This window comes from Pleurodeles waltl, chromosome 2_1 (assembly GCF_031143425.1).
Source record: "Pleurodeles waltl isolate 20211129_DDA chromosome 2_1, aPleWal1.hap1.20221129, whole genome shotgun sequence".
Taxonomy (NCBI): domain Eukaryota; kingdom Metazoa; phylum Chordata; class Amphibia; order Caudata; family Salamandridae; genus Pleurodeles; species Pleurodeles waltl.
This window is the reverse complement of record NC_090438.1, coordinates 576700950-576724310: the sequence shown is the minus strand read 5'-3', so window position 1 is coordinate 576724310 and position 23361 is coordinate 576700950. Positions and strand designations below refer to the sequence as shown.

Here is a 23361-nt window from a genome sequence, read left to right as displayed (position 1 = left end):
GTTAGGTGGATGGATTTTGGGTGTCTGAGTGTTTGCGTTTGTGTCCTTTAGGAAGGGGGGGAGAGACACAGTGGGAGAGGACACAGGGGACGCGTGCATGAAAGTTGTGGAGGTGTCTGCCAGTGAGGTGTGTGTTCTGCTAGGTGTAGCGTTGCTGGTAGTGGATGTTTATCTAGTGCATGCAACTGTAAGTGTGGTTGTAACTGGGAGGGGGTGGAGGAGGAGTAGTAGGGTGAGACAGTGGAGGCTGTGGACGTTGTCGTGTCTGCAATAGAATGTTGTTTGTGTGAGCGCCTGTGAGATGAAGTGTGGTGCTTCTGTTTGCCTGTGCCACTCTTGGGTGTTGCCTTGTGTGCATACTCATCTGTTTGTGTGCTTGGGATGGGTTGGGGTTGAGGAGAATGGGACTGGGAAGTGAGAGTTGGAAGGGGGACGGTTGAAACAGGCACAATGGCTGCCATCAGAGAGGAGGCCAGAGCCTGAATCAATCTCTGTTGGGCCGCAAAAACACCATGAATGCCCTCCAGGAATTCATTACATTGCTGCATCTGTGATGCCAGTCATGGATGGCATTCCCAATGGTTGACTATCCTACAGAGATTGATCTCAGGAGGTCAATAGCCTCTGCAATCAGGGCAGAAGGGCTCACTGGGGCAGGGCCTGAGGTGCCTGGGGCGAAGGAGATGCCCAGCCTCCTGGGTGAGTGGGCATGGGCAACTCGCTGAGGCGGTACTGGGAGGGCGGTGCTGGTATGGGGTGGTGGCTGTACCTGAAGCTGGGGTGGTCACAGAGGTGTCCGCCATCACCAGGGAGCTCCCATCGGAGGAGGTATCTGAGTCTCTGTTGTCCCCTCCAATCTCCGCCGTGGTGCTCCCCTCGCCCCCTGTCCCACTGGTTCCCTCGGCATTGGTGGACTCTGCCTCCAGCGTCCTGTGGGATGCAGCTCCCTCTGTCTCCGGTGCCTCTGCTCCTCTGCCAGATGATACTAATGCACACAAGGACAGGATGACAAAACAAGAGAGGAGGGGAGCGAGACAAAGGTTACACTGGGTCAGTGACTGCACCAACACCCCCATTGGTGTACACAGCACCCTCACACACAGGTAACAGGCCTATGCACTATGCATTGCACTACCAGTGATATGGCTAGCCATCAAGGCATGAGGAGGAGCACACACCACCAATTGCAGCACACCTGGGACCCACGCAGCTCTGTCTAGAAGTGAATCCTTACAAGCTAGGTTACCTGTATTTGCCATGCAACCATTACCCTTCAGAGGACCTATGCTTCTATGTCTGGCCTGGTCTTAGGGGCACCCACCAACACACAACCACCACTCGGATACCACCCCACCAGCCATAAGTTCTAACTATACCCACTGTACTCACCCCCTTGTGGCTGCTGTGATGCCCTCAAGAGCCCAACCAGCTCAGGGTAAGCCACTGCCAGTATGCGGGCCATCAGGGGGGGTCAGGGTCCGATGGGCACCCTTTCCTGGTTGGGAGGCCATCCCCAGCTGGGCCTTCGCAGTCTGCGGTGCCCAGCGTCTCAGGTCCTCCCACTGTGTCAGACAGTGGGTGCTCCGCCTGCCATAGACCCCCAGGGTCCGCACGTCCTTGGCGATGGCACGCCATATTCCTTTCTTTTTATGGGCATACATACATACAGGAGAACTCCATGAAACAAACAGTACAGCCTGTCACACACATGGCCCACCATACCCAATCCCATCAACATTGCAAATCACATAGGGCAGCTCACAATATGTACACCGCCAAGAGAAAATCCCCCACCTCCCACCCACCCTTCACACACATCTCCATGCATTCATGCCACATGCATAGTGCCCACAGTGTACTCACTTTTTGGTTTGGATGCTCATACAGCAGTCCGTACTAGGGTAGGACCCCATCCACCAGTCGCTCCAGCTCCTCAGAAGTGAAGGCTGGGGCCCTTTCCCCAGTCACAGGGGCCATGATAGGTTCCAGACACAGGTCACAGCAGCACATGCAGTGTAGGTCTTGTCCTGTGGATGGTCAGGAAACAAGTGAGGAATGATGTATAAAATGGCGGTCACCGCTGGTGTACATCCCCATTGGCCACTGTTTCCTATAGGGCCCAATGATTTCCAATGAATTGCACAGCGGTTTGCGACCGCCTACCGCCTCTGCGCACAACGTTGGCGGATTTACGTCACTTCCACCTATCCCTCCACACAGGACAGGCGGTCGCCATTTCAGGGAGGGGGAACAGGCCTATTTATAATTGCTACGTCACAGGATAAATAGGCACATACTTTGAAAATTACACTGTCCCAATACATGATTGCACAATGTGGATTGCTGTGATGGTATAGTTGTTCAAATTGTGACAGCCTACTCACTCTTGTGTCCCTTAGATACCTACTGCTGCAGATGAATAGGAGATGGAGACATACCCCCGTGTACAGACCCATGGTGGACTTAGCTACAATGGAGGACAGGCACATCATTCTCACCTATAGGCTGGACAGGGCCACAATCACAGAGCTGTGTGCCCAGTTGGAGACTGATCTGATATCAGCTATCCGTCATCCCACTGGGATCCCCACTCTTGTGCAAGTTCTATCAGTGATCCATTTCCTGGCAATTGGTTCCTTCCAAGTGACAGTGGGCTTGGCAACATGAATGTCACATCCAATGTTCTCAATAGTGCTGGCAAGGGTCTTGTCTGCCCTAATAAAAACACATGTGCAGCTACATTGCTTTCCCTCAGGTGGAGGATTTGGCCACTGTGAAGGCCGGGTTTTATGCAATAGGACATATCCCCAATATATTTGGGGCGATTGACGGAACACATATCGAGTTTGTCGCCCCACCCGGCAAAATGAACAGGTGTACAGGAATCGTAAGAGTTTCCACTCCATGAATGTGCACATTGTGTGCCTGGCGGACCAGTACATCTCCCACGTCAATGCTAAGTATCCTGGGTCGGTGCATGATGCCTTTGTCCTGAAGAATAGCAGCATCCCAAATGTGATGGCCCAACTACAGAGGCACTGGGTGTGGATAATAGGTGAGCCTTGGTCCCCACCCAGTATATGTTGGTGTATGCCTATGCTGTTGCCCATATATGATAGTGTGTGGCTAAATGTTGTCCCTCAGTATTTGCAGGTGACTCTGGTTACCCAAACCTATCATGGCTGCTGACCCCTGTGAGGAATGCCAGGACATGGGCAGAAGAACATTATAATGAGGCACATGGGCTAACCAGAAGGATTATTTAGAGGACCTTGGGCCTCCTGAAGGCCAGGTTCAAGTGCCCCATCTGACAGGTGGATCCCTGTGCTACTCACCCAAGAAGGTCTGCCAGATAGTAGTGGCACGCTGCATGTTGCATAACCTGGCTCTCAGACACCATTTACCTTTTCTGCAGGAGGAGGAGACTGGAGATGCCCCGGTGGCAGCAATGGACCCTGAGGACAGTAAGGATGGGGAGGCAGAGGTTGAGAATGTGGACAACAGAACATTGGTGATATGTCAGTACTTCCAATGACACACAGGTGACACAGTGCAACTTCACATTTCTATGACTATTGGTGTATTCTGTTTGGCATTGGAATTCTGGCGTTACCAATCGATATTCATTTTACAGATGTTGGTGATACGACAACAATGTCCTGATGTGATCACAACAGCCAGTACAGGTCATTATTTCCATGTTCATACTATGTGCAGTTCATTAGAAATGGTTGGAGCTGTTTCAATCAGTACACATTTGCAATACATGAAATACTAGTAGTCGAGTTTTATCCAAGGGTGTTTATTGTTGTGCTAAAAAATAGAGGAGAAAGTGCAATGGACTGGGGTGATGATGGAGGAAAGTCCTGGATATTCTTCCAATCTGTTTGTAGCACAGGTGCAGTGTCCATGGGGACATAGGAAGAGGAGCAACTGCAGTTCAAGGTGGACAAGGTGACTGAGTGGGACACAAGGGGGACAGTCAGGAGAGTCTCATTTCCTGGCTGTGGTCTTGACAAGTGTCTCTGGCTTCTGTCTGGTTCTCAAGGAATATTAGCGGGGTGGTTCACCTTCTGCAGGGGGAGGGATATTGGTGTCCTGTGGGTCCTGTGGTGGGGCCTCCAGGCCACTAGCGGAAGTGGAGGGCTGTTTAGATGACTGGGTAGTAGTAGCCTGCTGGTGTGCTGTTGCCTCTCTTATGATGTTGGCCATGTCTGTCAGCACCCCTGCTGTGGAGATCAGGGTGGTTTTGATGGCCTACAAGTCCTCCCTGATCCCCTGATACTATCCCTCCTGCAGCCGCCTGTTCTCCTGCACGTCGTCTAGGATCTGGTCCATCGTGTCCTGGGAATGTTGGTAGGCTCCCAGGATCTTGGAGAGTGCCTCCTGAGGAGTCGGTTCCCTGGGTCTGTCCTGCCCCTGGCACACAGCAGCCCTCCCAGTGGCCTGTGCCTCTGTCCTCTGAATGGTGTGCCCACTGCCACTGACCTCAGGTCCCTGATTGTCTTGTGGGCGAGGTGTGGCCTGTGGTCCCTGTACAGGTGGGCACACTGCTGCTTGATGTGTCCTGGGAACAGAGGCGTGAGTACGCTGGGTGTGTGCTGTGGTGTTGGTTCCTGATGGAGGAAGCTCTGTGGTGGTCTTTGAGCGGCATAGGGTGACCGGCTGTCCAGTGGTTTCTGATGGGCCAGGTAGGTCGTCCAGATCCAGAAGTCCAGAGTTACTGTCATCACCGGGGGCGTCTTCTGTTGGGGGACTGGATAGTGGTGGCACCTCTGATCCACTGACTTTGGCTGGGGTATCAGTGGGGATGTAAATGATGTATTATGCTTCAGTTGTATGACATTTGTACTTACAAAGCTTCCCTTGTATGGTTGTTGTTACCTTGCCAGCTTTTGCTTGTGTATATTGGTGTATTGTGGGATTGTTAGTTTGCTGTGAATGCTGGCTGGGAGGGGTGTCCATGCATTGGTACAGCATGCAGGGCCTGGCTTTGGGATTGGTGAGATGTGTTGGTGGAGTGTATGGGATGTGGTGGAGTGATGGGAGTGAGGGTGTGGGTGTGTGATGGCATGCAGGTATGGGGGGGTGATAATTGTAAAATGTTAAATGTTGACTTACCAGTGTCCAGTCCTCAGCCAACTCCAGCGAGTCCCTCAGGATGCAGTATTGCCAGTTCCTGCTTCTCTCATGCTGTGAGCTGTGGGGTAGGAGGTGGGGGTCCACCACCAGTCCTCTGTATGGCAAGCTGGTGTCTTGCTGTTATGGAACGTACCTTCCCCTGTAGGTCTTTCCACCTCTTCTTGATGTCATCCCTTGTTCTTGGTTGCTCTCCCACGGCGTTGCCCCGGTCCACGATTCTCGGCCATTGCTCCATCTTCCTTGCTATAGATATCTGCTGTACCTGTGCTCCAAAGAGCTGTAGCTCTACCCTGACTATTTCCTCCACCATGACCCTTAGCTCCTCCTCAGGGAAACGGGGGTGCCTTTGTGGTGCCTTGGGTGTTGTGTGATGTGTGTTGGTGAGGATGTGTTGGGTAATGTGGTGGTGTATGTGATTTGGATTGCGTGAGGGGTGTATGGGTGTGAGTGGTGTGTTTGTCTAGTTGTCTGTGCTCTTCTGCTCAGTCTCCTGGTGGCAATTGTTGTATGTAAGGGTGTGTGGGTAATGTGGGTGTGTGTTTTATAGTGCTGTGGGTGTGTGGGTGTAGTGTGTGTATTGGTGTCAGATATGTGCATTTGGTATTGGCCAATGTAATATTGTTTTGTATGTGGGTGTCCATTGTGAGTGCGGCGGTGTGTACCGCCAATGGTTTACTGCTGTTTAATGTCCACCGTGGTGATTCGTGGGTCATAATTTGATGGCCATTGTTTTGTTGGCGTAACGGTATGGATTTTGGGACTGCCACTTTATCACTGACCTTTGGGCTGGTGGATTTGTGTATGTGGCTGTATTCGGTCGGATTGGTGTGTTTGTGTCATAATATGGTGAATGGATATTCGCCAGTGCAGTGGTAAGTTGGGGGCCAACAGCGTGGTAGTAAGCGGGATTTACCGCCAATGTCATAATGAGGGCCTCTATCTTGGACACTTGCTGTTTCACTTCTTCAATCACTACTTCTGTCTGACCAATTTTTTCACTGTTCTAGTTTGTTCCCTACCACAACCAGTATTTTATGGCAGGACATTGGGGCTCTACAAGAAATCATTTTACTTATTCACATATTTGTGGACCTTCTAGGCTTCTAAAGGCTTGATCCAAGGCTAACCTATGTTTGTGCAAGGAACACCGTGTCTTTGATGCTTGCTGTTTTACTTCTTCAACCACTATGGACACTTGCTGTTTTACTTCTTCCTGATCCACTTTTTTTTACCGTCCTACTCTGTTCCCTACCACAAACCAGCATTTTATGATAGAGACCTTGGGCTCTACAAGTAATCATATTACTTATTCACATATTTGTGGACCTTCCAGGCTTCTAAAGGCTTGTCCTAAGGCTAATCAAATGTTGTGCGGATATTGATTTGGGATTTGCAGGGACTGGCTACTTTGGCCAATAACAGGTAATGCTGTGCCATAATATTTTACTTGTGTTATATATGGGACATTTATGCCTTGAATATCAACACCAGAGTATTGATGGGACACGACATTGAGAAAAACATATAAAAAAATACAGATGTATAAGTCTAGATTTTCTATACATAGATGTACCTTGGTGATTTATACATCATCGAGGTATGCAGATGTGAAGTTAGGAATAGTAAATCTATACATCCTTAGATGCACTTACCTTACGATATTTTGTTCCTCAATATTCCATCCTCGATATTCTGGTACCATGATGTTCTGGGTGTCGATATTCAGTAGTACAACCATGAAGAATGAACAGCACCAGAAAGAAACATGAAAGATATGGAAGATTGTCACAATCACACCAAGATTTAGAGAAGGATTTGATAATTGAAAAATTCAAGGTACAAAAGGAGGAGGAATAATAGACATGTTGAGGCAAGGTTAGTAAGCACTTTAGCAGCACTTTAGAGGGAGAATGAGGGGTTGCTAAAATTAGTGGTTCAATATGAACTTTGAAGGGGTGTTTCTGGAGATGTGGGGAAAGTCTACTTGTTTAGGAATGTGCAAAATTGTGAATTGCATGCGAATGTGAGACAACAAGTGACGATTACAGATGCAAATGAGACCCCAAGTAAGAATGAGATAGAATATCACATCAATTCCTCCAGCAAGACTAAGAACAAGTAGACCAGAAAGTAAGGAAAAATGTAAAGGGATCAGGGTGCAGAAATTAGAAGCATTAGTGGGGCTCTACTGCTGTATGATAATGTTATGATGAAGTGTGTATTTAACTCTTGGAGGGAACAAAAGGAAAAATCAACTACTGCCTCATAGCCCCGTCTAATGTTTCATGAAAGATAAAAAGATTGTGGTAATCTAGAAACTGAAAAGTAAGTACAGATTAGTATATGTCTCCTTATGATAGTGCACCACACTGATTATATCTTAAGCATTTTGGCTCACACGTTACTTGCAGGCTGTGTAATTCACCAGGAGTCAGTTGTTATTAACACTTGGTACCAGTTGAAAATGTCCTATGTCTAGTGTGCAGTAAGGTACAGATCTATCTTATATAGTTAGGAATGAGGCTTTCTTGAGAATAAGTGGCACAGGTTCCTTGCTGCTGTACACTGCCATGAGTATTATATTTATGTTTATTATATTGAATATGTCTGTCCCTTAGTTTCTTTGTGCAGTAAATTAAGTCATGTCTCTATTATGAGACCCAAAACATTTTGAAATCAGTGGGTTTTTCCTTTTATATTGTTCAGTGCGGCTACAGCATAACAATTTTGACCGAACTGACTCTGCTACATTCTTTAAATGGGGTAAAGATGTAATCACAGGGAAAACCCCTCTTCTGCAAAGTGTGTAATGCTTTATCATCACACTCCCCTTTTACCACTGGAAGGTCCTCCTGGAAGGTAATTTTACCATCATCATCCCCAAAATCAGCCTGGCCCCTCGATATACACATTATTGTTCTATTTAAGTCTCCTTATCCCAGCTTAATTTAGAAAGATCTGAGTGTAGATACTCTGATTTCTTTTTTAATCATATACCCGGAAAAAGTCAATTAACCATTTATTTGCCCTTAGAAATTTCTAGTCGTTCTCTAACTTACAGCCCTTTCTTTGACACATTTAACAGTAATTTAGTTACTGGGATTAAGGGACTGACAGGAAGATCTGCCAAGTATGGGGCATCGTACGAGAAATGATCCCTGAGGCAAGAAAAATGGAGAAGGGCCAACTATACCTGTGCACCAGGAACTTGAAAAAAAATAGATTAGGCACAATGTGAATAAAAGTAAAAAGAGTTATCAGAATTATATTTCAAGGGTGCAACAGAGGATGCAGCCATCTTTAAGAGGAAGGATCACGTTTTTAAAACCATTAATGATGTTTGGAGTCGATATCCTAGGCTGAATGAGTCAAATGAAAACCTGAGCCCTGTGTATGCGGATGCAATCAGTAGGCCAACCCGCAGTTTCATAATCTATGCTAGCCCGCCCCCCAACTAATCTTCTCTTCACCAAGCACAGTGGGCACCAGGCCTCACCTACAGCAGTCATACACAATGGTAGCTAGTGACGTTGTTGGTCATGATGATCATGCTTGCATCAGATATATTGACATTCTGATGTGATTGGAGGTCGGAGCCACAGGTTATTGTTAAAGGCTTTATCTGTTGCCTAAACATGGCCTTTCACCCAGTCCTTACCTCTGTCATTCCCCAAGACAGAAAATGTTTTCCTTCTTTATTTGCAGTTTGGTTTGATAGTGTGACACATACTTATTCCTTTTCTTCTCCGGCTCCTTCACTGAACCAAGCTGCCATTGAGCTTCCCACTCTACACCCTGGAGTGCTTTTCCCCACTACAATGCAGCTCCACATAGTGGGCTCTGATGAGGCCAAATGTGATAAGGCAGTGTCAATCTTTTGACATTCCATTCAAAGTAGTTGAGTAGCAAGATAACAGTACAATGTTCTATTATTTGAGCAATTCTATTGTGGATCACCTTTCAGATGTGGAGGTCTTTTGTGGACATGGAACATATACGAGTGGTGTTTTTCCTTCCGTAGACAATCAAGAACTGGAAGAATGTTTTTAAGGTCTTAGGCCAGACAGTTTTGGTAGAACGTGTTGCACTCAAAGTTGGTCTGAAATGTCAGTTTGGCTCCTCAGGTTTAAGTAGTTGCTCAGGGGGGCCCAGAGAGGTACATGCTTCTCTCCTAGAATCAAATATATCCTTGTCATGCATTATGTGTCAAGCCTGATTTTGTTGAGTTTTCTGAATGGTATAATAAATATGGTGCCATGCTTTATTTTTGCTATAACCTGTTTTTAGATGTGGTGCACAATTACCAATGGCTGTGCCATCTTTGTCACAATTCTTGGCATTGGTAGGGTTGTGAGCTAATGAAGTTGGCATGCATAGCAGAATGTCAAAACATGCATCACAACAGTGTGATTGTGTAGTATTTATAGCTATTTTATCAAAGATGTGTGACAGGTGTGCTAAAGAATGGATTATAGAGGAGTAGTAGGTTTTAGCTGAATATACCATAGGTAGGAGGAAAGAAGAATTGTCAGGGATCAGATGCCATTTGGTTGGCATAGAGGAAGAAATTGCCCATCATTCTCAGCCTGTGGACATATTGCAATGTCAAATACACCACATGCAAGAAAAATCACCAGCAGGCTCCTGGTCAACGATAATGGCAGCCCCGTATGATTAAGATAACACATCCACAGTATCTTGTGGACTCATTTGCACAGTTGCATGGGAAATGATAAGCTGGAAATAACCTTTCAGATGCAGTAAACTACTGGAAATTGAGACTGGTGGTAAATCACATTACCCATTGTCTTTGAGGGATAATACCACTGATGGTTAGAAAGAAAAGACATTTTGGCTTGATGCATAGAAATTGTTTAGCATTAAACGAAGTGGGGATGTATACTTCCACCAGTAGCACAGCACAGATACAATGGGCCATGATGGAGGCCAATAAAATTACCACTTTGACTGTTGTTGGGGTAGAAAATACAGCAATTATCATGGATCAATGGGCCCCACAGGGCTCTGTGCCCCAGCCCACTCTACCTGCTGCACTAGTGGTAGCTACACCACTGACTTCCACTTCAAAGTATTCAAGAGTAAATGATTTGGGGTACTTATTTTTATTTACTTATTTGAAGAGTTTTATATAGCATGAACATGCCCATACGGGTTTCAGAGCACTGTAACAAAAAGCAGACATGTTAAAGAAGCATAGATGCAAACAGTAAGTACTGCACCTGTGACAAACAGGTTAGGTATGCAAATGAGAAAAGGAGCAACAAGAAACATAGTAAATATAATGTAGCAAAATTGCATAGTACATTGGGAGTCCGTAGATGTATGCTCAAAATAATTTATTGTTGAATGTGTTTATTCAGCAGCAACAGTTTTACGTCTTTTTTGAAGGAGGTGGTTGAAGGGTTAGATCTGGTTTTAGGAGGAAGTGCGTTCCATATTCTAGGGTCAAGATCAGAGAAGGAGCGATAAGTTCTCTTTTTTGAATTTCTGTGGTTTCAACAGTAGAGAGTTAGAACTTCTTAGGGACTGACTCTTACCAGATAGTCCAAGTTTTTTGCAAGATAGATGGGAGTGTTTTGATGAAGAGCTTTGTGTTTCAAGAAGTGTATCTTCAACTGAATCCTTGCTTTGAGAGAGAGACATTTGAGTTGTATTAGATCTGGTGTGATCTGATCGTGTTTTCCTGATCCCATGATGTCTTGAATCTGAGTTCAGCATAGCTACTGATTTGCTCCTCTCTTTCTGGTGTTCATTGTTCCATTGAGAAGAACTTTTATAGCTGCGAACTTGAGTGTTTAAACTCAGGCGCAGAGAGTTATTTTGATTATCCTTCAAGCTAGGTAACTTTGCACACTTAGGGCAATATGTACGAACACTTTTTCCCATAGACATAGAATGGGTAAAAACCTTTGCTACATCTGGCCCTTTGTTGCGTTTTATAATCAGATGGAGCAAATTAGATAACCGTAATGACGAAATATGAGCAGCTGAAAAAAGATCTCTTGCCATCTGCTTTTGAAGTTTTGCTTCTTTTCTTTTTCAGGTCAGATTCAGCTATTCTCTACAATGACCGATCTGTGCTTGAAAATCATCATGTGAGTGCAGCATATCGACTTCTGCAGGATGACGAGGAAATGAATATTTTATACAATCTCTCTAAGGATGACTGGAGGTGAGACAAACGATGGGAGGCTGATGGTATGCTTTTGGGGAAACATCTTGAGACAACTGCAAATTCTGAATGAAAGAGTATCCACCTACTAACGTCAAACTAAGTGACCAATGCCTAGTCTCAATGGCCTTCTCTCCCCATTCGTAATCGTTCAGAGTCTATCAAAGTTCATTCAGGTGCTAAAATGAATGCGAAGAATTTTTTTTCCCTTGAGACCATGTGTTCCCATTGGGAAATGAGTGCAAATTGTACTGGCTCCAGTTTTTTTGGCACAGATATTTGCTACCAGCCTCTGGTGGTTGGTTGTTGCCAGTACAAAGCATTGTTCAAGGGATAATAAAAGGTGCGAAACAGACACAAAACAATCACTCTCCTTCATTCCTCAGTATCCGGTGCTACTGAAATTTTTACTAGTTTTTGACACCTTTTATTACCTCAGACCTGTACCGTGTGAATGGGTCACTGTTTTTTTCCTAGCAGGATGACTGACCTAGCACTCAAAATCTACTGAGTATATTAAGTCTACTGGGTATACAGGGTAATGTAGTCGCTTTTGCTGACCCGGCTAAAGTAGGAACAGACCAGATTACACAACACAGTAGCATAACACAAGGCAAGATAACAACGCACAGCAACATAACAGTTGTATGGCATTAAAACAGTCAAAGCAGAAAGCAAAACACCAACCAAAGTACAAAACTATAATAATACAATGGAATGAGGCAGCGCCAAATGCAACAGCACATAAACAGACTATATCACCACCACAACAAAAATGAATTAATATCATTGTCAGACATTACCACCTTCACAAAACTCCTTTCATAATGCGGACATCATCTGTCTTTGCGCCAAGGGCTGCCTCACTTGCCATCAAGGGCCTGTAATATCACAGTTAAATATGGTTTGTTATTGTGGCCCAAACTGTGTAATGTTGTTTTAAAACAGTGAATAACAACCCTGGTCTAATACAGTGGTTCCCAACCTTTTGACTTCTGTGGATCCCCATTATATCATTACTGGAACCCGGGGACCCCCATTGAATCATTATTGGAATCTGGGGACCCCCCACTAAGTCATTACTGAAGGCTGGGGACCTAAACTGCTAAATATTATTTTATTTTCTAAGCAGTCGCGGACCCCCTGAGGAGGATTCGCGGACCCCCAGGGGTCCCCGGACCACAGGTTGGGAACCACTGGTCTAATACAAATATTACTTTAAAACGTTTAATTAAATATTTAATTACATATCAGTTGCATTAAAAAAGAAAAGCCCATAAGCACTATAAAAATAGACAATCCCTCTAATTTCTATTCAGTATCAGAGCAACTCTTTCCCCACCCCCCAAACATAACAAAACAACCTGTAGGACATCAATGTGTCACCAGCTTACTGACCCTTGATATCACAGAATCACCCGCGGCATGTATTTTCCAAATTTCTAACTCCTGACACAAAAATGTTAATTCTGGTAGCAGAACGATTTATAAAACTGTACTGTCAGTTCAATTATTATCATACTAAATAGATCACCCTAGGATGTATTTTGAGTAGGATAATGAAATCATCAAAAATGAATGAGAAACATCAATCATTCTATTAAGATAGCGCAGGCCACAAATAATTAAACTGGTGCAAGCCATGCTTAAAGTGACCAAAACAATGTTCTTGTGTGTGTGGGCTTCTGTTGGTCCCCCAAAAGTGTCTCGATGTTTTCCAACAGTTAAGCAGAATAAATTAGAAAACAACAGAACCGATCCAATTAGCTTTCCCTGTGCTCTACTTGCAGTTTTCAAAGTTGTATTAATCTTGATAAATTCTTCTGGATTTTACACTTTGTTAGATGCTCACTATCGCCCATTTTCTCTCTTTGAGAGCACCCATCAATCGTAAATGAAAGAACATCGAGCAGTAGACCGGAAGTGTTTAGAATTTGTAGTGCACTCTTTTCAGCTGCAGGTTTACAAGGCTGATTCTGAGCTCCTCTCGGTCAACATATTGGAACAAATAGAGACTTTTAGAGACATCTGAAGATTGGTCGCGCAGGGAAAGGAGCATTGATATCACTGTTGAAATGTGTAGAGTATTAATAATGACAATACTTTGATGTGATTCTTTAAGGATAGAAGGCACATAGCACCCTCTAGTAATGAACCCCAAAAGCACGCATGCACCATCCACCAAGATACACAGCTTGAAGTGTGATCAATTAAAATGTAAAAGGTATGGTATACTAACAACGTGTTCAGCTCAGCTACAATTAACATTGTTGGTTTGTCTCTTCATTGATATTTTACTGTTCTATAAGTAGTTAAGGCATAAAAAAGTTAGGAATATCACTTACTGTCCCGGTATACTTTGGTGCATAAAGAATTTACATTTCCAGTGATGACTCCCCATTCATTTGACTGAACACTATTATGTAACTCAAATTATAATGTTCATCCTAAAATGGAGTCAACGGTATGTGTAAGACCACAAAAGTTCAGGGGTTGATGGCAAGTCAAGTACCTGCAGTGCCACAGTTACTCCTGATGGTCCATGTTAGACCTGACAGCCCTAGGTGGTCTGCCCTAACTTTTTGCCTGCCTCCCTCCACTTTTTCGACACTGTTTTTGCTGGTTTTTAGACTCTGTGCACTTTACCACCGCTAACCAGTGCTAAAGTGCATATGCTCTCTAAACATGGTAACATTGGATCAAACCCAATTGGGCTATTTAATTTACTTATAAGCCCCTAGCAGAGAGCACTACATGTGCCTAGGGCCTGTAGATTAAATGCTACTAGTGGGCCTGCAGCACTGATTGTGCCACCCACTTAAGCAGCCCCTTAACCTTGTCTCAGGCCTGCCATTGCAAAGCCTGTGTGTGCAGTTTCAATGCCAATTCGACTTGGCATTTAAAAGTACTTCCCAAGCCTAAAACACCCCTTTTTCTACATATAAGTCACCCCTAAGGTGTGCCCTAGGTGACCCCTAGGGCAGGGTGCTGTGTAGGTAAAAGACAGGATATGTACCTGCGTAGTTTACATGTCCTGGTAGTGTAAAACTCCTAAATGTGTTTTACACTACTGTGAGGCCTACTCCCTTCATAGGCTAACATTGGGGGTGCCCTCATACATTGTTTGAGTGGTAGCTGCTGATCTGAAAGGAGTAGTGTTAGAAATGGGGTCTTTGATTGACAGTCAGGTTACCCCCTGTTCAAGCAAGGACCCTCACTCTAGTCAGGGTAAAAGAGAATCACCCTCAGCTAACCCCTGCTTACCCCCTGGGTAGCTTGGCAGAGCAGTAGGCTTAACTTCAGAGTGCTAGGTGTAAAGTATTTGTACCAACACACACAGTAACTTAATAAAAACACTACAAAATGACACAACACCAGTTTAGAAAAATAGGAAATATTTATCTAAACAAAACAAGACCAAAACGACACAAATCCAACATACACAAGTCAAGTTATGAATTTTTAAAGATTAAACTAAAAAATAGCGCTTAGAAGCAAAAATGCTTCGATGAGATGTTAACACGGCGTCGTGACGGAGTCGTTCCCAACAAGCCAACACCAGCGGCGCCGGACACGGAGTCGTGTAGACCCCCAAGTACAGTACCTTTGGTGAAGAATGGAAACAAGCCGATGCGCGAAGTCGGAGATCGCGGCGTCTGTGCGAAACGTTGAATCTGTGCACTTCGAGCAGCGTCGGTCACGTTGTGGTGCCGCGACTTCCACGGAGTCGCGGACTTCAGCGGGGCTGCTGCGGCATCGGGCCTGCGAAGAGTGTCGCGTTCCAGTGAAGGTCATGGCGTCAGGTGCAGGCGGCGTTACCGGATTCAGCAGCGGTGTCGGTCCGGAGACTTCCGAAGTCGATTTCTTTGGATTTCTACCAGCTTTCCTTTCAAGGGCCCAGGGACTGAATAGGGCGCCACTTGTCAGGGTAGGAGTCTCTTCAGAGACTCCAGGTGCTGGCAGAGGGAAGTCTTTGCTGTCCCTGAGACTTCAAACAACAGGAGGCAAGCTCTAACTCAAGCCCTTGGAGATTTCTTCACAAGATGGAAGGCACACAAAGTCCAGTCTTTGCCCTCTTACTCTGGCAGAAGCAGCACTGCAGGAAAGCTCCACAAAGCACAGTCACAGGCAGGGCAGCACTTCTTCCTCAGCTATCAGCTCTTCTCCAGGCAGAGGTTCCTCTTGGTTCCAGAAGTGTTTCTAAAGTCTGTAGATTTGAGTGCCCTTCTTAAAACCATTTTAGTCTTTGAAGTCACCTTTCTTCAAAGGGGACTCACACCTACTTGTGAAATCCTGCCTTGCCCAGGCAAGGCCTCAGACACACACCAGGGGGTTGGTGCCGGCATTGTCAGAGGCAGGCACAGTCCTTTCAGATGAGAGTGACCGCTCCACCCCTCCCTCCTAGCAGAGATGGCTAATCAGGAAATGCAGGTTACACCCCAGCCCCCTTTGTGTCACTGTCTGGTGTGAGGTGAAAAACAACCCAACTGTCAAACTGTCCCAGACAGGGAATCCACAAACAAGGCAGAGTCACAGAATGGTTTAAGCAAGAAAATGCTCACTTTCTAAAAGTGGCATTTTCAAACGCACAATCTTAAAATCAACTTTACTAAAAGATGTATTTTTTAATTGTGAGTTCAGGGACCCCAAACTCCACATGTCCATCTACTCTCTAGGGGAATCTACACTTTAATCATATTTAAAGGTAGCCGCCATATTATCCTATGAGAGAGACAGGCCTTGCAACAGTGAAAAATGAAGTTGGCAGTATTTCACTGTCAGGACATATAAACCTCATTACTATATGTCCTACCTTATCCATACACTTCACCCTGCCCTTGGGGCTACCTAGGGCCTACCTTAGGGGTGCCTTACATGTAAGAAAAGGGAAGGTTTAGGCCTGGCAAGTGGGTACACTTGCCAAGTCGAATTTACAGTGTAAAAATACACACACAGACTCTGCAGTGGCAGGTCTGGGACATGATTACAGAGCTACTTATGTGGGTCGCACAACCAGTGCTGCAGGCCCACTAGTAGCATTTGTTTTACAGGCCCTGGCACTTCTAGTGCACCTTACTAGGGACTTACTAGTAAATCAAATATGCCAATCATGGATAAACCAATTACATACAATTTACACGGAGAGCATATGCACTTTAGCACTGGTTAGCAGTGGTAAAGTGCTCAGAGTTGAAAAGCCAACAGCAACAGGTCAGAAAAAAATAGGAGGCAGGAGGCAAAAAGACTGGGGATGACCCTGCATAAGCAAAAGTCCAACACAACCCCCTACCAGCCTAAAGCCAGGGGAGAACAATCAATACCTTGATGTACTTCCCTGATTGGGGCGATAGAACAAGGACCCAGGCCCACAACAGCAGGGGCATGTCCCAGTTCTACGCCTTCCTGACTCCAGTTGGATCCCTCTGTCCATACTCTCAGGGCCCACTAAGCTAACCCATGGGGAACCCTTCTCCACATCTACAGACACCATCTGTGCAGCACCTAACTTTACTTTCCTCACAGATGTATTGCAATGGGCAGATAGTACCACCAGGGCCAACATAGTGGTGTTGCCCACTCAACCCCCGGGGTGTGACTCTCGTCCCCCCCACAGGGGCAACTCTGTCCACCAGGACAGCAAGCCACAGTTGCCCCAGACAACTGTCAGGGATGAGAGCCCGACCTCCGGCCTCTCCAAGCACTGTGACTGCGGAGAGTGGGGGGCAGTAGCCCCAGGTGCCTGACACCCTTTGACCACTCTCCCTTCCACCAGGTCAGAGAAGATAACCTGACCCTGGTCCTCCCCTCTGGGGCTCTGTACCCTCCCTCCAGGAGCAGCACCCCCAGAGTAAAAAATTGTCAGGGTGCTTGTAGAAGCAGTCCTGCACAATTCTTCCACCAGTACAGGGATGTTAACCTGCAACTGATCCTCCAACCTGGGGTCTGTACCTTCAGGTTGGACCAGGGCAAGGGGTGAGGCTTCCCTCCCCCTGCCCTCTCTTCTGGGGTCCTGAACCACCCAACTAGGTGTGACCCCCCCAGAAGATAACATGGTAGGGGCACTGTTAGCAGTAGCCCCTTCCTCCAGGTCAGGGGGGACACCCTGAACCTGGCCTTCCAATCCAGGGTCTGTACCCTTAGATTGCTCTGGGGTCAGGGGTGAGACTTTCTCTCCCCTTCCCCTACTCTCAGGGTTCTGCACCCACCCCTCAGGGAGAGTACCCCTTGAAATCACACCAGGGGGGGGTGATTGGGCAAACCGCCCCCCCTTCAGGTCAGGGTTTATCCCCTGCACCTGATCCTCCAGTCCAGGGTCTGTACCCACAGACTGGACCACTGCCTGGCAACCCAGGAATTCCTGGGGGGCATACCTACCCCCCACCAGGTCAGAGTTTACCCTCTGAACCTGGTCATCCAACCGAGGGTCACCACCCTGCGGTTGAACCACTGCCTGGCACACCAGGACTTCCAGGGGGGCACACTTACCCCCCTCAAGGGACCCACTGTCCCCAAGGGCCACACAAGAGTCTGGCTGGCGCAGGTCTCCTGACCTCTGCCCATCTGACAGAGTCTGGATTCCCCCCAACCCAGAAATGGTCTCACCAAGGTCATTCCTGGGGGGCTCTGCTCTCAGAGCTGACCCCTGACCCTCCAGGTTCTCCACTGGGGTCCGCAACCCCCTCTCAACCCTCTGTCTTGACTTCTGCACCCCCTCACTAGGAGTGGTACTGCCAGACACCAGAACTGGTGGGACGCTGGCTACAGCCGCCCCCCCCAAGTTCTCCTGACACTGTGGGATCTCCCTCAACAAATGGCCCTATGGTACAGGCTAAGCTCCCCTCCTGGTGTTCCCTCATGGAACCCTCCAGGACCTGGGACCGGATCTCGGGCACCTTGGACCTCAGCCCATCCCCATTCCCTCTCCTCAGAGACTGGACATGGGGTCCCTCACCCATCCCACTACACTGGGACCTACCTGGGATACTACAATCCTTCCCTACCTCACCTGGTTGGGAAATACCTAGACCACTCCTCTCAGGAGCCCCCGCCAAATGCCTCTTCAGACTCTCTGGTACTCACCAAGAGGTCTGCCTCCATTGTAAGTTCCCTGGGGTCAGAGAACTCACACTCCACCTGGTGTTGGCGTAGCTCTGGAAAATAAGGACTAGACATATGCTCTCCAGCAATTACATCACTCAGCCCCTTACATGAATTAACCAAAGTACCCTTCACCCAACCATCCAGTGACTCTGCTTTGGAAAAGCACCCTACATCACCCTCCTGAGACTGGTGAGACAGTACCTGACTGTCCCTGACACTCAACCCACACTCTTCTGGGATGTCTTCACACTCCATAACCAGGACTTCGACCTTGCGGGAACTCCTCTCCCTGTCACTCTCACCTAGAGTCAGTAGAGTGTCCCTCCCACCAGTAGGAATATGACTTCCCATGCCTGTTCCCCAATCCACCTCAGGGACCCTGTGCATCACTGGAGCTACCTCATACCCCTGAACCTCCTGGCGTGTGTTAACTCCCTCCTTCAAGTAGGGCACCACATCTCTGGGCATGTGCACTCCTTCAGCAGTACTGGATACAAGATTTTTGCTGCCACCATCTGAACTGGACTCAGCCCTCATGGCCTCCAGCTTCAGCTCTTCACAGCTCAGCTCTTGAGCTGTAATCCTTTCTTTTTCCAGGACTAAGTCTCTCTTCTCCTCAGCCCTCTCAAGCTCTGCATCTAGCTCTTCCAGACTCCAGATTCGAGCTAGGAGCCAATCATCTCTTTTTGTTCCCTCCTCAGGGCCATTGCTCTCCTCCTCAGAGTAGTCCTCCTCCTCAGAGTAGTTATCCTCCTCAGACTCATTTGGTGGTGTTGCCTGACAACGTTTTAATTCATACTGAAACAGGGCTGACTCAAGATCCTCCCTTCTGGATTTCTTGTTCACAGCCAGTCCCCTTTCCATGCAGAATGCTTTAAGCTGCCACTTTTTATACATAAATAGGTGCCTAGAAATTGACTTCCATTCTGCAAAGGCTTCACAACCAAAACCCAAAGTCCAAAAATATTAGCAATACTTCCAGGAGGACATCAGAGAACAAAAAGCAGAATCACAAGACAAGTAGTATGTGGTCACGTAGTGGTCTGAACTCAAAACAATAGTTTACACTTAATCACTGTATGTCAAGTACAAATACAAGTCCAAATCCCAACCGCTGATCACCAATGTTAGAAATGGGGTCTTTGGTTGACAGTCAGGTTACCCCATGTTCAAGCAAGTACCCTCACTCTAGTCAGGGTAAAAGAGAATCACCCTCAGCTAACCCCTGCTTTCCCCCTTGGTAGCTTGGCAGAGCAGTAGGCTTAACTTCAGAGTGCTAGTTGTAAAGTATTTGTACCAACACACACAGTAACTTAATGAAAACACTACAAAATGACACAACACCAGTTTAGAAAAATAGGAAATATTTATCTAAACAAAACAAGACCAAAACGACAAAAATCCAACATACACAAGTCAAGTTATGAATTTTTAAAGATTAAACTAAAAAATAGCGCTTAGAAGCAAAAATGCTTCGATGAGATGTTAACACGGCGTCGTGACGGAGTCGTTCCGAACAATCTGACACCAGCGGCGCCGGACACGGAGTCGTGTAGACCCCCAAGTACAGTACCTTTGGTGAAGAATGGAAACAAGCCGATGCGCGAAGTCGGAGATCGCGGCGTCTGTGCGAAACGTTGAATCCGTGCACTGCGAGCGGCGTCGGTCACGACGTGGTGCGGCGACTTCCACGGAGTCGCGGACTTCAGCGGGGCTGCTGCGGCATCGGGCCTGCGAAGAGTGTCGCGTTCCAGTGAAGGTCACGGTGTCAGGTGCAGGCGGCGTTACCGGATTCAGCAGCGGCGTCGGTCCGGAGTTGTCCGAAGTCGATTTCTTTGGATTTCTACCAGCTTTCCTTTCAAGGGCCCAGGGACTAGATAGGGCGCCACTTGTCGGGGTAGGAGTCTCTCCAGAGACTCCAGGTGCTGGCAGAGAGAAGTCTTTGCTGTCCCTGAGACTTCAAACAACAGGAGGCAAGCTCTAACTCAAGCCCTTGGAGATTTCTTCACAAGATGGAAGGCACACAAAGTCCAGTCTTTGCCCTCTTACTCTGGCAGAAGCAGCACTGCAGGAAAGCTCCACAAAGCACAGTCACAGGCAGGGCAGCACTTCTTCCTCAGCTATCAGCTCTTCTCCAGGCAGAGGTTCCTCTTGGTTCCAGAAGTGTTTCTAAAGTCTGTAGATTTGGGTGCCCTTCTTATACCCATTTTAGTCTTTGAAGTCACCTTTCTTCAAAGGGGACTCACACCTACTTGTGAAATCCTGCCTTGCCCAGGCAAGGCCTCAGACACACACCAGGGGGTTGGAGCCGGCATTGTCAGAGGCAGGCACAGTCCTTTCAGATGAGAGTGACCGCTCCACCCCTCCCTCCCAGCAGAGATGGCTAATCAGGAAATGCAGGTTACACCCCAGCCCCCTTTGTGTCACTGTCTGGTGTGAGGTGAAAAACAACCCAACTGTCAAACTGACCCAGACAGGGAATCCACAAACAAGGCAGAGTCACAGAATGGTTTAAGCAAGAAAATGCTCACTTTCTAAAAGTGGCATTTTCAAACGCACAATCTTAAAATCAACTTTACTAAAAGATGTATTTTTTAATTGTGAGTTCAGGAACCCCAAACTCCACATGTCCATCTACTCTCTAGGGGAATCTACACTTTAATCATATTTAAAGGTAGCCGCCATATTATCCTATGAAAGAGACAGGCCTTGCAACAGTGAAAAACGAAGTTGGCACTATTTCACTGTCAGGACATATAAACCACATTACTATATGTCCTACCTTATCCATACACTGCACCCTGCCTTTGGGGCTACCTAGGGCCTACCTTAGGGGTGCCTTACATGTAAGAAAAGGGAAGGTTTAGGCCTGGCAAGTGGGTACACTTGCCAAGTCGAATTTACAGTGTAAAAATACACACACAGACACTGCAGTGGCAGGTCTGGGACATGATTACAGAGCTACTTATGTGGGTGGCACAACCAGTGCTGCAGGCCCACTAGTAGCATTTGATTTACAGGCCCTGGCACTTCTAGTGCACCTTACTAGGGACTTACTAGTAAATCAAATATGCCAATCATGGATAAACCAATTACATACAATTTACACGGAGAGCATATGCACTTTAGCACTGGTTAGCAGTGGTAAAGTGCTCAGAGTTGAAAAGCCAACAGCAACAGGTCAGAAAAAAATAGGAGGCTGGAGACAAAAAGACTGGGGATGACCCTGCATAAGCAAATGTCCAACAAGTAGGAAGGTCATCTTTTGTATGGCCAGAATGGTAATACAAAATCCTGCTGACTGGTGAAGTTGGATTTAGTATTACTATTTTAGAAATGCCACTTTTAGAAAATGAGCAGTTCTCTGCACTTAAATCTTTCTGTGCCTTACAATCCACGTCTGGCTGGGTTTAGTTGACAGCTTCTTGTGCAGTCACACATTTTGAATGGGTCTTCCTGGGCTGGGAGGGCGGAGGGCCTGCTCTCACACAAAGGACTGCCACACCCTCTACTGGGACCCGGGCAGACACGATTGAACTGAAAGGGGACCTGGTGCACTTCTAAGCCACTCTTTGAAGTCTCCCCCACTTCAAAGGCACATTTAGGTATAAAAGCAGGGCCTCTGCCTAACCAACTCAGACACTTCCTGGAGAAGATACCTGAACCAGAACCTGCACCCTGACAAGAACTGCCTAGCTTGCCAAAGGACTCACCTGACTGCTTTCTGAAGAGGACTGCTGCCTTGCTGTTGCCCTCCTGTCTTGCTGCTCTCTTGCTGTGCTGCAGAAGTGCTCTCCAAGGGCTTGGATAGAGCTTGCCTCCTGTCCCCTGAAGTCTCAGGACCAAAAAGACTTCTCTCCTGCAGATGAAATCCCTGTGCGGCGAAAATTCGACACACCGCCTGCCAAGAACGACCCACAGCCTGCTCACTGTGAAAAATTCACTGCACGCCGAGACCAGAACAACGCAGCCCCAACTTCACGACAGAAGATCGATGTAGCGCCAGCGACGCGACCGGAACTTCATTGCACAGCCCTACTGGATCGAGGCAAGCCGACTCAGAACAACGCCGCCCGACTTCCTGAGAGGAATCGACGCAGCACCTGCCGTGCGGAAGAAAATTCCACGCATCGCCTACTGGAATCGATGCAGGCCCTGTGACTTCGCTTCGCAAGCCCAGGATTCCACGCATCGACCCTGGGGTGTCTGAAAACCCCGCAACCCAAAGAGGTTCCAAGTCCGCAAGCCAAAAATCGATGCAACGTCTTTACCGCGCGGAAAATAACGACACAAGTCCGTGTGTGAAGGGGCCAAACCGACGCACACTCACCGTTTTCCATGCACCTCCTCCTCTGCGGTCCCTTGCGAGGATTTTTCAATGCAAACTAGGTACTTTGCCCTGCAAGAGACACTTGTTGTTTCTAGGAGAACTTAAGACACTTTTTATTGCTTTTATAGTAATATTTCAACTCTAAGAACACTTGATATCACTTTCAGTGATATCTCTACATTTGCTTATTTCATCTTTAATCGTTTTGACCTGCATTTATCCAGATAAATATTATATATTTTTCTAAACACTGTGTGGTGTATTTTTGTGGTGTTATATTGTGGTATTGTATGATTTATTGCAGAAATACTTTACACATTGCCTTCTAAGTTAAGCCTGACTGCTCAGTGCCAAGCTACCAGAGGGTGGGCACAGGATAATTTGGGTTGTGTGTGACTTATCCTGACTAGAGTGAGGGTCCTTGCTTGGACAGGGGTAACCTGACTGCCAACCAAAGACCCCATTTCTAACAGCCCACTTTATTTTATGTGGCACACTTTGTTTCAAATCTTTTTATTAAAATAGTTCATACAGTACAGCTAACACAAGCAAGCAGACAGTATTGTGTTTTATGCACTTTTACATTGTGTACTGT

At 46.8% G+C, this 23361-nt stretch overlaps 1 protein-coding gene across 11 annotated transcripts in view; it reads left to right on the top strand.

Annotated features, from left to right (window-relative positions):
- PDE1C (phosphodiesterase 1C) overlaps positions 1 to 23361 on the top strand; it is a 1966671-nt gene that overhangs the window by 1698630 nt on the left and 244680 nt on the right. For all 11 annotated transcript variants that reach the window (XM_069215191.1, XM_069215280.1, XM_069215225.1 and 8 more), the window contains one exon: positions 11207 to 11335. In XM_069215191.1, coding sequence (XP_069071292.1) covers positions 11207 to 11335 — 129 coding nt within the window. The remainder of the gene's footprint in view (positions 1 to 11206; positions 11336 to 23361) is intronic.